At 37.4% G+C, this 18,100-nt stretch overlaps 1 protein-coding gene across 1 annotated transcript in view; it reads left to right on the top strand.

The window, feature by feature from the left end:
• The window catches only part of DNAJC13 (DnaJ heat shock protein family (Hsp40) member C13), a 123,727-nt gene that overhangs the window by 96,469 nt on the left and 9,158 nt on the right, over window positions 1–18,100 (top strand). The window contains exons 43-53 of the mRNA XM_060099013.1: window positions 694–810; window positions 1,965–2,142; window positions 3,485–3,576; window positions 5,207–5,306; window positions 7,735–7,809; window positions 8,045–8,157; window positions 12,773–12,942; window positions 13,105–13,147; window positions 13,758–13,931; window positions 15,490–15,669; window positions 16,114–16,254. Coding sequence (XP_059954996.1) covers window positions 694–810; window positions 1,965–2,142; window positions 3,485–3,576; window positions 5,207–5,306; window positions 7,735–7,809; window positions 8,045–8,157; window positions 12,773–12,942; window positions 13,105–13,147; window positions 13,758–13,931; window positions 15,490–15,669; window positions 16,114–16,254 — 1,383 coding nt within the window. The remainder of the gene's footprint in view (window positions 1–693; window positions 811–1,964; window positions 2,143–3,484; window positions 3,577–5,206; window positions 5,307–7,734; window positions 7,810–8,044; window positions 8,158–12,772; window positions 12,943–13,104; window positions 13,148–13,757; window positions 13,932–15,489; window positions 15,670–16,113; window positions 16,255–18,100) is intronic.

The raw sequence follows: 18,100 nt of genomic DNA, 5'->3' as shown, positions 1-18,100 counted from the left end.
TGGTGACCTCATCTATTCTTTTACCAGGAGAGAACATCATTCTCTCTTTGTTTAGCCCTTTACAACTTACTATACACTTTTATGTATTATTTTAGTCCAACCTAAATTTTGAGTGATTTCCACCTAAGTCTTCTGGTGGCTATTTTTTTCCCATTCCTCTTTCCTATCTTTTTCCTTGTCCTTAAATGGAAATTGTTCTTGATTTGTCAACCCCTCTACTATTACCTTGCTTTTTTATTCAGAGACCCTGTTTTCCAGCACTTTTTACTTAATGTATTACTTTTTAAAACCAGTCCAAATGTGTTCGTTTCTTAGCTCTATCACCCTATATCTGACTGGGCCAAATGTTTGCTGAGCGGAGAGAGAAGAGCCACTTGTCATACTTGCTTATGAACACTTCATTGGCTGACCTCAGTGATCTTTTGAGATTTTAAAATGAGTTACAATATTGATCTTTGGATTAAGAAATAACATAATTCTATGCCTTTTCCAGAGTCCATATTACTGATTACAAACATTAAAATTGCATTGAGTGCTGTGATGTGTATCCCACCACATTTTTCCCTCTGGAAAATGAATGGATCTTTCAAGTTATTTATCTGCTAATTTATTAAACTGAATATGGATAGATTAATAAATCAGACACTAATGATTCCAATTTACCTCTAACAATCTGTTTTCTTTTTTAAAAAGGGTGACTGTGACAAAACCTATGGATCAGAATTTGTCTACAGTGATCATGCCAAAGAACTTATTGTAGGGGAGATTTTTGTTAGGGTCTATAATGAAGTCCCTACTTTCCCACTCGAGGTAAGCTCTCTACTTTTAATTTTGTCTGACACCTTTGATCATTTGTTATTGAAAGCTACTAGTTTATTCACACTGTATACATTGAAATAATACCTGTTTTTTTGCCAAATGCTTTATACTAACTTGAGTATGTGATGGGGTGACCATTGATAACTTATGATCCTCTTTATTTTGAATGTTAAAGAATTTAATTTTGTGGGTTCATGAATAAGAATTTATTCCTTTCCCAGCTGTTCCTGATATTTTATGCATAATGCTACCCCACTGTATCATGTATATATGCCTTCAGCTTTAATGTTCTCTCATGGAAGTGTAAGGCCATTTACATACTCATTCCATCATGTTGAATATCAGACCACCAGACTCTGTGGTCTGTCCGTCTCTGGCCCATTTTTAGAAGAAAATAAGAAAATAGATGTGGAAAGCAAAGCGAAGTTTTAGAAGATGACTGGGGTCACACCAGGTCATCTCTTGTGATGATCCCAAATCACTTCTGGAAGCAAATGATCTTCTTTTCTTTCCGTAGTGCTTGGAAATCATGTAGGAAATTTTTGTTGTAGTTTTTTTTGGAGGGGTGGCAAAGAGAATTTGTTGGTTGATTGCTTTGTAAGGAAGAAAGAAGTGAGGCTGTTTCTCTAAAACAAAGAGTTTGCTCTTGGAAAAAAAAGAATTTACTAAACTATAACATTTACTATTTATCACAGAATAATATCTATAAATAGCTGCTAAGCAGAATGAGTTCAGTGATTTGTGAAATGTCTTTGAAAACTGTCCTTTGAATTTATAATCTAAATATATATAATTTTAAATATAAAACTATAACCAAATTGTAGAAGTTACATATCATACTATCAATACCTTGGTAAAGGGAAGACATACTCGTCTCAGAATTATTATACTGAGGTACTGATGGGAGTATATCAAATCTCTAATGGATTTAGACAAAAATGTTAAACACTTCCTAATGCAATTGGGTTTTGTCCCCTTTCTCCCCCTCTCCCCACTTAATCCATAGGTATATTCATGTGTATGTATAATTTAATCACTTTCATGGCTTGAAGTATTTTGTTGTTGTTTTTTTCTGCTGTGGAGTCTTTGTTATAGGTTATTTCTAAGGGCACACTCGTTTTTAAATATTTTTCCACTCAACTTAGGTTCCAAAAGCATTTGCTGCAAGTCTCTTGGATTATATAGGCTCCCAGGCCCAGTACCTCCACACATTCATGGCTATCACTCATTCTGCAAAAGTGGAGTCAGAGCAACATGGAGACCGCTTGCCAAGAGTGGAAATGGCTTTGGAGGCTCTGAGAAATGTTATAAAATATAATCCAGGTGTGTGACTATACCCTTGATGAATAAGATCCATACAATGGAAGAGCCCAAAAATTCCAGTTCTCAGTTTTACCAGGGAAATGCAGGAAAAATTGTACTTGGTTATAATGTTATACTGTGTATAACATTAAGAGGAATTGACCCTATAATATTTTTACCTCTAAATAATAGGGTGGAAAGAGAGGTCAGGTCACCATGCTTAGAATAATTCGTATCTCTAAGAGCATATGACTTTCAATGAGTTGAAAAGGCAGAGTAGCTTGCTAGTGTAAAATATCACATTGATGACATAAATTGACATACCAAGTATCAATATAAGGGCTTAAATTAGATTTATTTATTAGGTGATCTCATTTTTGTGTCTTCTGGTCCCTAACACAATGCCATGTTTTTGAAAAACTGCCTGAAGTTTTTGGTGTATAAAAACTGAAATAATAAAGTGAGAATTGTCATTCTTAAAACATCTTTAAGAAGGACATTTCCAAGAACATTATCACTCTTGCTTGACTTCAGGGAGATGGATGGGTGAAAATCCAAAAGCTTCTTCCAATTCTAATTTTGATAACAAGTATAGAATATAAAACCTAAAACGATATATATTCAGTTTAAGTTACATGAAGACCTCAAATCTTTTTTATTAACACTTAATATTATTTTTCATGTACTTCTTTGCTCTTTTCACTATGTATTACAGTAATACATTATTCAAATAAAATAACCAACAATATTTAAATGTTTAAGAAAATAAATCATTCCCATGGTATATATACATGGGGATGTTTTTAAAGGCAGTATTATAAAATCGGAAGAAAACTTCGTTCCTTATTGTTTGGAGTTGACATATTAGGTACAAAGGAATTGCAGTAAAGCTGGCTATTGATTTCGCACTTACTTGTTTATAATGTAGTTCTCAAGTGGCAGGGTTCTAACTCAGTCTTAATTAAAAGCCAGATGATGTCACACTCTCCCCGGATGTAATTAGGCTGACAAGGGTAGCTCTACAGTCTTAAGGTAAAGAGTGAAAAAACCACCTTACACTTAATTTTTGAGTTGTGTTTGGATTGTGTGTTTGATAAATTTCTTGTTTTTAGCCTGTGGGTTAACTAGGGGTGGGGATGGAAATGAAGACAAAACAAACCTAAGATAGTCTAATATCATTTAACTTCTTAAGATTTACTGCTGCTTAGTGATACTTCACTCACTTTGTGTCACAAACGTTAAGAAAAGTTTACCAGAGACTTATAATTGACAGTAAACAAAAATGTTTATCAGTTTCCTAAAGGTGGATAATTTAGAACATCTCTTGGAAATAAAAATTAAACGTTTTATTTTTACTTCCTAGGCTCTGAAAGTGAATGCATTGGGCACTTTAAGTTAATATTTTCTCTTCTTCGCGTCCATGGAGCTGGTCAAGTGCAGCAGTTGGCTTTAGAGGTAAAAGAATTTTGTACTAAAGCATGTTGTCTTTCCTACAACTTACTATACATGGTTTGATCCTTGATTAATCATCATCTAAAGTTGAATGGAAGTTTGCATGTGGTTTTTTTCATTTTGCCTATTAAGCCAAGTGAATATGTTTTTAAAATTTGAATTAATATGCTCATTTTGAAGAGCAAGTATTGTACAGTGTTCAAGGTACTTTCCCTCTGTGGTCATCGTCTGTCATGCATTAGAACTTGGGATGCATTTTTACAGTGTCATGTGGCGTGAGTTAAAGAATGGGCTTTACTTGGGAAGCTTGGAAGCCACAGATCAACAAGTAAAGGAGGCAGGATTTCCCATATCTCTCAGTGTCCCCACAGAGAGACATGTTGAGACCAGGGCACTGTGCTGGCTGCACACTGTGGGTTTGTGTTCCCTCCCCCTAAGTTGCTCTCCCTTCTTATGGTCTGGTACAAAAGCAGCCTTACCAGTGAGGGTGACAGACAGACACCTGGTATGTTATGCTGTTCACAGGAGCTGTCTAGGAGAGGCAGCTGCCCAGAACCTGTGGGCCTTGAGGGTCCAGAAGTGGTTGGAGGCCCCTCCTTCAGGAGAATGAAATCATTGGTCCCATAGGAAGCTGTTTGGGTGGAGCCTTTTCCTCTGGGAGAAGCAGGAAGACCCTGGTCACAGGGGGCTCCTTGTCCAGGCAACCCAGAGTGAGCTCCCAGGGTCTTTTTTCAGATGATCCTGCCTATTATAACACACACGATTTATTATAAAGAACACCAAATTCAACACTGCGGTAACAGGATAATGAGTACTTTATGAATGATTAAGTGTTCTTAGATTGCATTTTGGTTTAAAAAAGATGTTTAATAAAATAATAAATGTTAAATTGTTCAAAAATCTTAACAAGCATGTTCTTTAAATTGAAAAACATGCTTCTCCACTTAATTCCTTCAAGTATCTTGTAACTCTTCAAATAAGCATTATTAAATCTGGGATATTTTGCTTTGAGATGCTGACCACATAGTTCAAGTTAAGTGACATTGATCTTTAGATCAATGTATATAATAAGTTAGACTTAAACGGTCATCCTCTTTGAAAGAAAAACATGCCTGTTTCTTTATAATGGAAAGATAGACCTAATCTGTTGTGCTGGGCACTAAAGACATTTACTTTCTCCCTCTAAAAGGAAAAGTCCCAGTAGTAAAGAAGATTATCTTCCTAATCACTTGCCACCCCAAATCTACAATTGGAAAGCACTACAGTGTACACCATAGTTCTAGAGCATGAACTGGTATAGAACTGAAGGCTTCTTATAAGCCTCAAGATTGTGAATGGGTACTAAAATATTTGTTTAGATCATTATATTTAATTCTTACCTCTAAATTAATAGAAAGCTAATGTATATAATATATGCATTAGTATTAACATTTTTTATTCTCAAAAGAACAGAATAATAAGGCCAATCTTTTAAAATTAAACCCTTGCCTAAAAATTAAATATTTTGTCCTCCAAACATTTTTCTCACTTTGGTAAAGCCTTTAAGTTTATTTAGGTCTGACTAATTTGACTTAATTTGTTTAGGTCCAAAATTATTTCCAGAACTCTTAACATCCTATTGATTAATTTTCAGGTTGTGAATATAGTGACGTCTAACCAAGACTGTGTCAACAATATTGCTGAATCAATGGTTTTGTCCAATTTATTGGCTCTTCTACATTCTTTACCATCAAGTACGTATATTCACTGGAATTTTCGAAACAACAGTACAGTCAACCCATTGAGGGGAGCAGTTACACAGATGATACAAAACCTCTGACACAGTGTTATCCGTGTTTTGTTTTGGAATATTTTAAGTGGTATTCTTTATATTAGATACGTCTTTCTAATTATATTTTTACATAAGTTAATTATTTTGCATTTCTCATATCAAAAGTTGAAAGAGGTAAGAGAGATCCAAAAGCAAAAGGAAAATAATCTAGGATTTTCAATTAGTTGAGTATAAGCTACACATGAGTAATTGAGAATTGACTAATATTCCATGGTTTATTAAAAAAAAACACACACACAGTTGATCTTGGACGATAGGAAAAAATGCTTAATGCTTAATGCTTGTGTTAGCTTAAAGTTCAATCCTGCATTATTTGTCCTTTACTGATTTGATGCTGATAGTGACTGTTACCACCAAATGATATCAATTTTTTAAAATACACCAACCTGATTTCTTGAATACAGCCTGAAATAATATAGACTCCTTACAAACTGTACAGTCATCTAGCATAAGTGCTAGGATCAACCTTGAGATTGCTTTTCAAAGGCAGTTGGCGATACTAAGTCCAACTTTGCCACTTAACCGTCAGCAGACATTGCTCAGTTGGCTTTGCTAGCCGCTTGGAAGTCATGTTAATCTTGACTTCACACCTGTTCACCTCCTTGAGAGCAGCAACCTGTCGCATTCGTTTTATGCCCCAGTGCTTTGCACGTGTTAGGTTCAGTGAATTGAGTGGAGTTCAGTTTCCATTGGATATTTTTGTTTTCTTTAACAAACAACGTTTGAAATAGCTCTTTAAAATGACAACTTTTAAAAGTCATTCGCAGATTATTTTTATCATCCCTACAACCTTAGTTGGTTTTTCTTTTCTATTAGTTTTTAACAGCTTTACAAGGCTTCAAACAATGCAAAATTAAACTGATTGATGAAGTGAAGAATGTTACAGAAGTCATAACTTGAAAGTTATTTTACATTCATATCGGATTTATATAGTCCAGTCATTATTTTAATCTTACCGGTAAAATAGCTGACATCTAGATATCTCAGCCTACTCTGCTATCATTTATATATATATATATATATATTTTTTTTTTTTTTTTTTTTTTTTTTTTTTTTTTGCGGTATGCGGGCCTCTCACTGTTGTGGCCTCTCCCATTGCGGAGTACAGGCTTCGGACGCACAGGCTCAGCGGCCATGGCTCACAGGCCCAGCCGCTCCGCGGCATGTGGGATCCTCCCAGACTGGGGCACGAACCCATGTCCCCTGCATCGGCAGGCGGACTCTCAACCACTGCACCACCAGGGAGGTCCTCATTTATATTTTAGACTAAATTATCTTTAACTGTTTGCTAAGGGCCATTAAAAACATAAAATGTTAACTTCCTCTATCCCCTCCAAAGACTTGTTTTCCTTGGAAACTATGGTTAGAACAGTGGTAGGTTTTCAATGAAATACTGTTGCTTCTCTTAAAAATCTCCTTTTGAGGGGCCTCCCTGGTGGCGCAGTGGTTGAGAGTCCGCCTGCCGATGCAGGGGATACGGGTTCGTGCCCCGATCTGGGAGGATCCCATATGCCGCGGAGCGGCTGGGCCCGTGAGCCGTGGCCGCTGGGCCTGCGCGTCCGGAGCCTGTGCTCCGCAACGGGAGAGGCCACAACAGTGAGAGGCCCGCATACCGCAAAAAGGAAAAAAAAAAAAAAAAAAAAAATCTCCTTTTGAGTGTTTTTTCTCCTGCCTGTTAACTTAGCTCAGTCTGGCTACCATCCTTTGTTGTTTTAGTCTCAGCCTGATACTTGGCAGCCTTCACCCTCTTTGCCAACTCTTTACTCCTTTGGTCACCTGTCTGTTGTTGCCATTTTGACTTTAGAAAAGTCCAGTAGCCGAGTCTACTTCAATGACAAGGGTGAGAAGCGCACAGACTATGTGCAGAAGGATGCTATTGTGTCTTAGATCGGAACAGTGTGTTGCAACTGATACTTCCTACTCATTTCTCTAAGATACTAGCACCACATAAAAATTGTAGATCCCTGAATAGAGTGTTCTCAGGGTGTCAGGAGGTGAGAAGATTTTGTTTGCACAGTGAACGGTGAGGTAGCAAGACAGTATGGCATAGTGGTTATGAGTGTGGATTTTGGAAGTCAGACTTCTATAAACCTCTATATACCTCAGTGGTATAGTGAGCTATACCTCTCACTAGCTATGAATCCATGGGTTGGTCAAACTGGGTCTCAGCTTCCTCACTCATGGATGCCACAATTCCTGTCTTACTGGTTATTGTGAAGATGTAAGTATAATACCCTGTGTAGAACACCTAGTTCAGTGCCTGGCACTGGTGCCCAGTAAATGTAAGCTAATGTGATGATACATTCCTTGAAATGTCTTTTACTTTGCAGGTCGTCAGCTTGTTCTGGAAACTCTTTATGCTTTGACATCAAGTACAAAACTAATCAAAGAAGCAATGGCAAAAGGTAATGTATGGAGTGCTTTCTCATCCAGTCATGTTCAGTAATGGTGAAGCTTATTTTGAGCTGCTTTGTATAGTCTGATAAACTAGAAGAATGCTTTGGAAGGCTTACAGTTTAAAAAAAAAATTGCATTGAGTTGAAACAAGGTTGAAAATGAATTCTACTATGATTCTATGATTAGAAAAGTCTTTTTTTTTTTATTTAGAGTATAAACACTAATTCTTTCTTTCCTTCACAGGAGCTTTGATTTATTTACTAGACATGTTCTGCAATTCAACACATCCACAGGTTCGAGCCCAGACAGCAGAACTTTTTGCTAAAATGACAGCAGATAAACTAATAGGTCCAAAGGTGAGCACAAAATGGGTTCTTAGAAAGAAATTATTAAAGCTCTGTAAGTTTGATAACAGATTTCATGAGGGTTACCAAAGTCTGGGATGGTGAGGAAATAACTTAATGTGAAAGTTGGAAGATTGAAATACCTGAAATTATTCCTATATATTACTAGTTAGAGAAAAATTATAGTCGGCGAAGCCTGCACTATAATTGAGAAGTCTTAAGAGAGTATTTGAATTATGGTGATAAAACTGTTCATCTCCCTTGAAGAAAGAACAAAAGTATATTTAAGTTATGACAGACGATATGTTAGGTTAGACTTTCACACTTCGAGGATTGGCCTATGGAGGTAGCTTGTGAAGGAGGTACACCCCACGCCCTTATTAGTTAAAGCCATATAGCACGTGAGTGTAACGGCACCTTTGCTTCCCCTCTCTGCAAGGAGATCTCTCATTAAGAATCTGGAGCTAACAAGATGATCTCTGGAACCATGGTCCAATTTGCAGAGCAGGAACCTTTTAGAACAGCACTGCTAAATAGGATTGCATCCAGACACAGGTGTAATCAAAGTCCCCTTCTTCTGTTATTAAATCCGTTTCACATGAAGTAATGCTCACTGAAGCCAGCCCAGATATGAAATGAAGCCTCCTGAGCCCCCACTTCCAGAGTGTTAGGTTTTACTTTACATTAGTAAAACACGCTAGATTCAGTTGTTTTTTTTCCTTGTCTGATCTGAGAATCTGTCACAGGACCTGGAACAGTTTTACTTTGGGAATATGGTTGATAGTCTGTCATCAACAGGGTTGATGGGATAAGGGCGATTGCATTTGGATACCTATAGCAAGGGTCCATAAAATCATGAACATTGATTTTTTTAAAAAAAATTTTGGCCACACCATGCACAGCATTTGGGATCTTAGTTCCCCGACCAGGGCTCTAACCCTCGCCCTCTGCATTGGAAGGCAGAATCTTAACCACTGGACCACCGGGGAAGTCCATGAATATAGATATTTAATATTGAGTCTTCTTAAAGCTAGAGTTGGGTAGCACATAATTATAATGTCTAATATTACATGTTTTAAATCATGTTTTAGAGATTTAAAATAAATATGTACTAGAATTGATTTTTGAGCTCTTCAGTAATTTTTTGACCTTTGAAATACATGAGGGACAAATTTTACCAAGGTGAATATATTTACACTTAAATTTTCTGTATAGGAAAAATACAAGTGTCAGCTCCTTAATTGAATGATTTGCAGCAAGAGATTCTAGAACTGGGGTCAGTAAACTTATTTTCCTTTTTGGTAACAGCTTTATTGAGATATAATTGACATGCCATACAAGTCACGCATATGAAGTATACAATTCATTGGTTTGGGCAACAACAATCAATTTTAGAAACATTTTCATCAACCCAGGAAAAAAACCCATTCCCTTTAGCAGTCACTTCCCATTCACCTTCCCCTTAGCACCTGGCAACCACTAACCTACTTTCTGTCTCTATAGATTTGCCTATTCTGAGCATTTCATGTAAATGGAATCATAATATGTGTCTTCTGTTTCTGGCTTCTGTCACTTAGCATAATGTTTTCAAGATTCCTCCATGTTGTAGCATGTGTCAGTACTTCCTTCCTTTTTATTGCCAAATAATATTCTGTTGTATACATATACCACGTTTTGTTTTTCCATTTATCATTTGAAAATGGACATGTGGATTATTGCTACTTTTTGGCTATTCTGAGTGATGCTACTGTGAACACGTGTACAAGTTTTTGTATGGATATGTATTTTATTTCTCTGAGAGTAGAATTTCTGGATCATATGGTAACACTATTTTTAACTTTTCAAGGAATTATCAGACTGTTTTCCACAGTGGCCGCACCATTTTACATTCCCACCAGTGATGCGTGAGGATTCTGATTTCTCCACCTCTTCTCTGACACTTGTTATATTGGGTGGGCCAAAAGGTTTGTTCAGTTTTTTCCATAAGATGGCTGTAGTAGCACTTAGCTGTCTTTAACTTCATTCAAAACAATTTTGTTAGATTGAATGTGACAGCTGTCATATCAGCATGCATTTAAAAAAAGACTTAATCAATATTCTTTAATTTTTGTGTAGCCATTTTAATATTGAAGATGGAAGAAAAAGCAACATTTTTGGCATATTATGCTTTACTATTTCTAGAAAGGTAAAAATGCAACTGAAACGCACAAAAAGATTTTTACAGTGTATGGAGAAGGTGCTGTGACTGCTGGAACATGTCAAAAATGGCTTGCGAAGTTTTATGCTGGAGATTTCTTGCTGGACGATGATCCACGGTCAGGTAGACCAGTTGAAGTTGATAGCGATCAAATTGAAACAATAATTGAGAACAATCAATGTTATACCACGCAGGAGATAGCCGACATACTCAAAATATCCAAATCAAACACTGAAAATCATTTACACCAGCTTGGTTATGTGAATTGCTTTGATGCTTGGATTCCACATTAAGTTAAGCAAAAAAAGCCTTCTTGACCATATTTTCGCATGCAATTCTCTATTGAAACGTAATGAAAATGTTTCGCTTTTAAAACAAATTGTGACGGGCAACAAAAAGTGGATACTGTACAACAGTGTGGAATGGAAGAGATTGTGGGGCAAGCGAAATGAACCACCACCAACCACACCAAAGGCTGGTCTTCATCCAAAGAAGGTGATGTTGTGTATATGGTGGGAGTGGAAGGGAGTTCTCTATTATGAGCTCCTTCCAGAAAACCAAACAATTAAATCCAACAAGTACTGCTCCCAATTAGACCAGCTGAAAGCAGCACTCCATGAAAAGCATCCAGAGTTAGTCAACAGAAAACACATAATCTTCCATCAGGATAACGTAAGACCGCATGTGTCTTTGACGACCAGGCAAAACTGTTACAGCTTGGCTGGGAAGTTCTGATTTATCTGCCATATGCACCAGACATCGCACCTTAGATTTCCATTTATTTCAGTCTTTACAAAGTTCTCTTAATGGAAAAAAATTCATTTCCCTGGAAGACTGAAAAAGGTACCTCGAACAGTTTTTTGCTCAAAAAGATAAGTTTTGGGAAGATGGAATTATGAAGTTGCCTGAAAAATGGCAGAAGATAGTGGAATAAAAGGGTGAATACGTTGTTTGATAAAGTTCTTGGTGAAAATGAAAAATATGTCTTTTATTTTTACTTAAAAAACCGAAGGCACTATTTGGCCCACCCAATATATCTTTGTTGAGTATAGTCATCCTAGTGGGTGTGAAGTGTTATCTCAGGGTTTTGGTTTGCATTTTCCTGGTGCCTAATGATGTTGAATGTCTTTTCATGTGCTTAAGTGGCCATTTGTACATCTCTTTTAGAGAAATGTCTGTTCACATCCTTTGCTCATTTTTTAATTGGGTTGTCTTTTTACTATTGAGTTGTAATTGTTCTTTATATATTTTGGATACCAGTCCCTTATCAGATATATGATTTGCAAATATTTTCTCCCATTTTGTGGATGTCTTTCCACTTCACTGATGGTGTCTTTTTTAAATTTTGATGAAGTCCATACTATCTTTGTTGTTGTAGTTTGTGCTTTTAATGTCATATATAAGAAGCCATTATCTAATCCAAGGTTACAAAGATCTATGCCTGTATTTTTTCCCAAGAGTTTTATAGTTTTAACTCTTGTATTTATGTCTTAGATCCATTTGACCAAGGAAAGTGACACACATCCTGTTTTGTGGATGCTTTCTATCATGTAACTAACACTGTTTCCTTTAGTTCATTGGCTGCTAGGAATTCAGCGCTAAATTTGTAATATACTGCTTGCAATTTTACAGAGCTTTTGATGTTTCATTTGTGTACTGACATCCTATTAGTCTCATTCATTCAAGTATCTGCTTGTGCCAGGGGCTGAAAATACAGCAACAGCAAGACAGACTTGGCCAGGGAAGTTTTCTGTAAGATGAGATTTGAACACAGACTTGAATGACACAAAGGAGGGAAAACTATGTGAGGACCTGAGGGAAAAACTTATCTTTCCAACTTTCATTTTCCCTTTGTCCTTATGCCTCAGACTAATTTTCAGTTTGTGTGTATGTGTGTGCTGGATATATTTTTTTAAGCTGTTTTTTGAATCCTTTCTGGGAAAAGGCACAGTATAATGTAAAAAATAGTATAGCAAAACAAATGCACTAAAAAATACTTGTACGACACAAAGGTAGCATGAGAAAAAATTGTGAGGGTGTGGGGTGTGGGAAGGGGGTGCAGGGATAGGGCAGCTAAGGGCCTTCTGGGAAGAGGGAACAGCATGTTCAGGGCAGGATCTGGCAGGGTGGTGTGCTCTGGGAACTTCACACACCACTGGTGCTGAATTTCTTAATGTTTCTTAAATTTGAGGAGGAGAGAGGGAATGAACCTGGATTGGTAAGTAGTAGCAGGTCCTAGTGAGTCTTGTTACCTTTGCATAAACCAAGGTTTATCTGTTCTCTCAGTCCAGAATTTTTGGATGATAGTTGTGGCCCATATCAGCCATAACACAAATTACAGCAACATTCTATCTTAGAGAAATGTAAAGCAGACCAAATATTGAGATGTTTCCAATAGGTCTTTTTTCTTTCTCAAACCTGCTCATCTAGGTTCGAATTACATTGATGAAATTTCTCCCGAGCGTTTTTATGGATGCCATGAGAGACAACCCTGAAGCTGCCGTCCATATTTTTGAAGGAACTCATGAAAATCCTGAGTTAATTTGGAATGACAGCTCCAGAGATAAAGTGTCCATGACAGTTAGAGAAATGGTGCTCGAGTAAGTCAAGAGACACACAGTAACTTAGGGCCTTCAGGTGGGGTCACTGGGCAGGCAGGCATGCCTCACGTTGTCTGTCACCTCTCTAAGGCTTACTCTACATGCATGAAAGTGTGTCTTGTGACTGAAGTTTGATGTCCTTTCCCCCTTTTTTTTCCCAAGGCACTTTAAAAATCAGCAAGACAACCCCGATGTAAACTGGAAGGTAAAGTAAACTTTTATTCAGAGGAAGGAATTTTACATTTTACTGTAAATTTTTGTTGTTTTTTTAAATTCCTGATGAGTGAGTTTAATGCCAACCTTTTAGATACTTTGTCATTAAGAAACTTAGGTCTTCCCCTGGAAAATAAGGTTTTAAACATAAAAGTAGGAATACTCACTTTCAGAGTAAGTAACTTAATCAAAGGACTTTTTCTGAATTTTGTTAAGAGAAAATAAAACTTACAATAATTTTTTTTTTTTTTTTTTTTTTGGTGGTACGTGGGCCTCTCACTGTTGTGGCCTCTCCCGTTGCGGAGCACAGGCTCCGGACGCGCAGGCTCAGCGGCCATGGCTCACGGGCCCAGCTGCTCCGCGGCATGTGGGATCCTCCCGGACCGGGGCATGAACCCGCGTCCCCTGCATCAGCAGGCAGACTCTCAACCACTGCACCACCAGGGAAGCCCAAAACTTACAATAATTTTGATTTGATTATATTAATGACTATTTAAGGACTAGTTAATTTCATAACAATTTCTTTAATAGGGTTTTTATTTCTTGCTTAATGTACAACTAATGATTAGTAAGTGACTTGACTATTCTTTCTCTATTTAAAGTTGCCTGAAGATTTTGCTGTGGTGTTTGCAGAAGCAGAAGGTGAACTTGCTGTTGGAGGAGTTTTCTTGAGAATCTTTATTGCACAGCCAACTTGGGTTCTAAGAAAGCCTAGAGAATTTCTTATTGCACTACTAGAAAAGTTAACTGAGCTCCTGGAGAAGAACAATCCTCATGTAAGCTTTAGCTGTCAGCCAGTCATTTCATATAGTGTGCTAAACATGTTGATAGTGTTTCTGTTAAAACACCATCCTCACTGACCATACATTAAGAATTGGCTACCTCTTTCAATGTAGCAACCACCCTTAAATTCACATATGCCTTGTCAAAAGTGAAACTTCTTGGTAAAAGTTGGAAGTGTGTATATTGAGAGGATTCTACTTCTAACAATTATAGTAGCTCTGAAAGGTTTCTGCCATCCCATTTCCAGTGATTGTATGGTTTTAAGGAGAAACCTAAATGTGCAGTGTAGAAACCTAAATGGAAGTGTGTCCTGCTAGGGCATGTTCTTCACTTAGCTTGCCATAGATGGCAGGAATGACCCTACTTAAAAAAATTGACAGGGGAGTCTTAACTACATAGGTGAACCCTGTACCTATGCTCAAAGCCAAAGGCTAGCAGGAAAGCAGGAGTGAGTAGGAAAGTAGGCTTGGTGTGGCTTGGCAAGTCATAAACCCTGATGTAATATAAGGTTTTGTTATTTGAACTCGTATATTGAAAATAATTGAGGTACATAATTAATTAAACAAGCTGGCTATAGAGGTGATTAAGAGCCCGATCTGTGTTGTTAGGTGGTCCTGGACCCCAGTACCAGCCCCACCACTGACGAGCTCTGTGGCCTGGAGTAATGCCTCCTGATTCTGCCTCAGTTACCTCATAGAAAGGTAACAGCATCTGCCCCTAAGGCTGAAGTTTTCATGAGTTTTGATAAATGTGGAGTACTTAATATAATGTTGAGTACTTAGAAATCATTAGTTACTATCATTAGCTTTGCAAGACTTTAAAAAATATTAACATTATGTCAGATATTTACATATATCTCTCTCTATAGTCACATTTTCTCTTTACTAGGATTTTTACTACATACATAGTTTGCTTAAAAAATGAAATCCTCAGAAAGGAGAAACTTGGAAACAGAAAAACGTATAACATTTTCCTTCTATATTGCTTTCTTTTTCGGTGCATCCCAGCTTCCATGTTTATTTAAGACATGTTATGTAATGGATATATATGTTTGCATATAATGGTATAAGCTACAGGTCTTTGCAATCCATTTTCCACAATAGAAAGTGCATTATGGCAGCCAGACATGTTAATTAGTAGGATTTTTAATAGAACTGGGGAAAACATTTTCGCTAGTTCTTCATTCTCCTGAATTATTGATGTTCTCTGATATTGGCATTTCTATAACATTATCTGAAAATTTCTAGTAATATCTTTTGAGAGGTGATCTCTTAATAGACATCTCTTTTATCTGCAGTAGAAATGAGATGTGGAATAGAAATGCCCAGAGAAAGGCTGCTTAGATTAATGTATCACATTCTTAAAGTCCTTTAAATTCATGCCTTTGTCAAGATGGGGAGGTTTGTTGTTCTTTTAGGATTGAGGGATCACTCTTCAAGTATCAGCACTTAGAACTTGTGGAGCCTTAGTAACACCAAATAATTACCAAGGATGTTTAGGACTTCATCAGTATTTTACAGTTTGCTTGTTTGTTTGTTTTATACCCTCCAGGGAGAAACTCTGGAAACTTTGACAATGGCAACAGTATGCCTCTTCAATGCACAGCCTCAGCTGGCTGATCAGGTCCCACCATTGGGCCATCTTCTCAAAGTTATCCAGGCGATGAATCATAGGAACAATGCCATTCCTAAGTGTGCCATTCGAGTTATTCATGCCCTGTCTGAAAACGAGGTATTGATGAATCCATTTAGTAGCTTAGAGCTCTAGAATTTATCTGTGCTCCCTCTTCCTGACTAATGTCCGTTGACATATAAATCCCCTTCCTACCATGTGCTTTAATCCATACGAGCCTCATGGTATTGTAACAATTCTGAAACTGGTTTAAATGATCTGATTAAGAGGAGACTGAATTTGACTTAGTTCATTATTAAACTTGAGCTGATGGGACTTCCCTGGTGGTCCAGTGGTTAAGACTTGGCGCTTCCACTGCAGGGAACATGGGTTCAATTCCTGGTCGGGGAACTAAGGGATTTTTGGCGTGGTGCGGCCCAAAAAAAAAAAAAAAAAAAAAAAAACTTGAACTGAATTTAGGTTTTTCATATATTATTGTGGTATTTACCTTGTTACATAAAATATTGCTAGTCTACAAGTAACCTTCTCTTTTTGGGCCCTTAGCTGTGTGTTCGAGCCATGGCATCTTTGGAGACCATTGGCCCACTGATAAATGGAATGAAAAAGAGACCAGATACTGTTGGTCTAGCCTGTGAAGCAATTAACCGAATGTTTCAGAAGGAGCAGAGTGAATTAGTAGCACAAGTAAGTGACTTTCTAGATTTCTATTTTAGGGAAGGCAACATAACAGACAAACAGATTTTCACTTACTTAGCACTGATTTTGGTTTCCCTGGCTTGGCAGAGAGGTAACTTGTGAATTTTTGCATGCACAATTTTATATTTTATACACACACACACACACACACACACACACACACACAGCCACACACAGCCACATGTATATATACACACAGAAAAGGTGGGCCAGCTATCCAAAATCCTACCAGTGTCAAAGTACTTTTGTGATGTCTGAATTTTAAATTTTGGTTATTTACTAAGCATTTATCCTTAACTTGCTTTGTAAAATTTATTTTATCCTTTTTGGAAAGATTCATTCTGTTTATTCATTCCTTTATTTCTTTTAAGTCATGTTCAGAAAACATGCCAAGGTTTTTGTAGTCCTTTTCAAAGAGACTACCCATCTAATGAAAAGAAGACTTAGTGGGTACCAATGTAGCAGACATCAAGGGAACAAAAAAACATATAATAAATTTAGAAGCCATTGAGAAAGTGATCTTTCTAAAATACAACTCTTAAAAGTGTAACTCATTCTTCACTTAAAAATCCTTCAATGGGGGGCTTCCCTGGTGGCGCAGTGGTTGAGAGTCCGCCTGCCGATGCAGGGGACACGGGTTCGTGCCCCGGGCTGGGAGAATCCCACATGCCACGGAGCGGCTGGGCCCGTGAAGCCATGGCCGCTGGGCCTGCACATCCGGAGCCTGTGCTCCGCAACGGGAGAGTCCACAACAGTGAGAGGCCCACGTACCACAAAAAAAAAAAAAAAAAAAATCCTTCATTGATTTCCCATTACTTGCCAGATGACAAAGTGACATTTGACATCCTTAGCCTGAATACAAGGCCCTGCATCCTTATTATCTGGCCCTCCTATTTCCCAGCCCCTTTTCCTCTCACGTCTCTCCCCATCCACCCCCACTTCTATCCCTGTTCCTTGTTCAGGCAGGTTAGAAGTACTGAGTACATTTCAAGGAGATAATTGGATGCTCTGAGGTTCAAACTTATAATTGGCTAGGAGAGTTGTTGTATTGGAAAGAACATGAGTTAGTTCTACCACTTGATGGCTCTGTGACCTCAGGCATGATATTTACCCTTACAGTACTCAGAATCCTCATCTGTAAAATAAAGTTATGACTTCTCACAGGGTTGTTCCAAGAATAATATCTGTAAAAAAGAGGTAGACTTACTTAGTTACTTCCACCTATTTCCTTTGAATTTCAGAGTGGGCAGTGAAAATTGTGTGGTAGCAGAGTATTACTTAGCTTTTGTTAGGCTGATAGAAAATGTATGGTGAATGCAAAGGTTGATGTTTTAAGAAAATGTGAAAAAAAACTAATATACTGCCAATATTGTTGCCCATCAGTATATGTCCTTAGAGGAAGCAGACCAGTATACTTGCTGAAGCTCAGGTTCTGTACTTTATAGGTCCAGACACAGATTCCATTACTGTCTAGCTCTGTGACTGTCAACATGTTTCACCCTCCATGCGTCGATTTTTCCATCGGCAATATTATAGTTGTGCCTACATCATTAGGTGTTGGGAGGATTAAGTAAAATAATCAGCGTATAGCATTTAGAATAGTTGATGGAACAGAATAAAATCTCATTAAGTAAAAATGTCATTATTATTAGATATCCTCACCCCCAAAATTCTGCATCTGGCATTAAAATAAAATAAAGCAGAGTGTCCTCTTCCAGATATGGTTCTGGGGGTGAAATTATTTCCTCAGTGGATGGCTTACATTATTTAAAGTGTATATATTTGTGTGTGTCTATATACATATATATATATATATATATATACACACACAGAC

The sequence above is a fragment of the Mesoplodon densirostris genome, chromosome 5 (assembly GCF_025265405.1).
Source record: "Mesoplodon densirostris isolate mMesDen1 chromosome 5, mMesDen1 primary haplotype, whole genome shotgun sequence".
NCBI lineage: Eukaryota > Metazoa > Chordata > Mammalia > Artiodactyla > Ziphiidae > Mesoplodon > Mesoplodon densirostris.
This window is presented reverse-complemented; position numbering and strand designations above follow the sequence as displayed.